Below are 1,480 nucleotides of genomic sequence, written 5' to 3' on the forward strand. Positions count from 1 at the left end.
AAAATGACTCCATATACCTCAATAAATACCTCACTTTCTTTAGTTGAAACAAGGTAAAAATTTTTATACCTCAAAAATACCTCTGTTGTTACAAGTGTAAGAAAATCAACTTGGTATACATCAAAAATCATCTTATCAGTCTGGTTGATTTGAAGTGAATTTTAAACAACCTCAAAACAAGCTGAAGTGTATATAAAACAACCTCGTACACCTTAATTACAACCTTTACAAGGTATAATTTTTTGCTGTTTTCTGTGCAACCTTAAATATACTTCAAATATACCTCAAATCAACCTTAATACCTCAAAAATACCTCAAATCAACCTTAAATATACCTTAAATTTTCGTAAGGGACAGTTTACCCTGATTTGCTCTCTCGACCATTGCAATTTTTCTTGTTCTTTTTTCTCTCTCGGCTATTGTCATTTTATTTTGTTTCTCCTCTTATTTTTTCCATTCTTCGTTAGCAACTTAACGTTTTAATCAAATCACTTTTGCTTCTTCTCATTCACGTCTGGCAAGTCTTGGAAATGGAAGCCTATTTTTTGAAGTGCTAGATATATATGTCGACTGTTACTTAAGTTTTTTAAGTCATTATTTTTGAGTAAATGCAGCTCTTAACAACTCTAGAATCTTTTTTTGGAATGATTAGCTTAGGGAAAGCAAAGACTATAAATAATACCATTACATCAAACCACGCTAGTTTTAACACAGTAGATTATCAATTAGATAAATTTTGGAACTCAGGAGAAATTTCAGAAACTAAACTCATACTCCTGAAGAAATATAATATGAACATTTCTTTCGAAAAAACATTTTATCGGGCTTCTACTGGAAGATTTATAATCAAATTTCCGCTTCGTGAGTCCAGTGATCAATTTGGGTCAACCGGAGACATTGCAGTGCACCGTTTGCAACAAATTAAACGTCGATTTGAAAAAAATCAGCCTCTTTCACAACAGAACCACAAATTCATGAATGATTATCCAAAACTCGATCGCATGGAACTGATTCCAGAAAACAAAATTGATGTTCCAGCTAAACCTAGTTTTTGTTTACCTCATCACCCAGTGCCTTTAAGAAGTGGCGATAAATTTCGTGTTTTGTTTGACGGTTCAGAAAAACCATCTAGTGATATTTCCCTCAACGATAAATTTATGATAGGTCCTCAACTACAATTAGACATTACCTCAAATTTAGAATGCACCAAGTAGCAGTTACAGACGACATTGAAAAGATGTACCGGTGAATCGTCGTGCAAGAATAGTTTGGCGCAACTCCCCTTATGAAGCTGTTCACAATTTCAGAATAACAAGAATTGTGTACGGCACTGCATCAGCTCCGTACCTTTTAGAAAGATATTTTCAGAAGTTAACAGAGGAAGAAACAGACATCCAATAGCTTCTAAAGCAGCTCTCGAAGATTTCTGCGTAGATGATTTGATGTCAGGATCCAGTTCAGCCTCAAAGGCAATCGAACT

General features: G+C 34.3%; 1 protein-coding gene across 1 annotated transcript; it reads left to right on the forward strand.

Annotated features, from left to right (window-relative positions):
- Window positions 1-644: 644 nt before the first annotated feature.
- On the forward strand, window positions 645-1,214 carry LOC139426816 (uncharacterized). Its single transcript, XM_071186904.1, has one exon. It carries the CDS (start codon window positions 645-647, stop codon window positions 1,212-1,214), a length of 570 nt encoding a protein of 189 aa, XP_071043005.1.
- Window positions 1,215-1,480: the final 266 nt, after the last annotated feature.

The sequence above is a fragment of the Parasteatoda tepidariorum genome, chromosome 10, assembly GCF_043381705.1.
Source record: "Parasteatoda tepidariorum isolate YZ-2023 chromosome 10, CAS_Ptep_4.0, whole genome shotgun sequence".
In the NCBI taxonomy this organism is placed as follows: domain Eukaryota; kingdom Metazoa; phylum Arthropoda; class Arachnida; order Araneae; family Theridiidae; genus Parasteatoda; species Parasteatoda tepidariorum.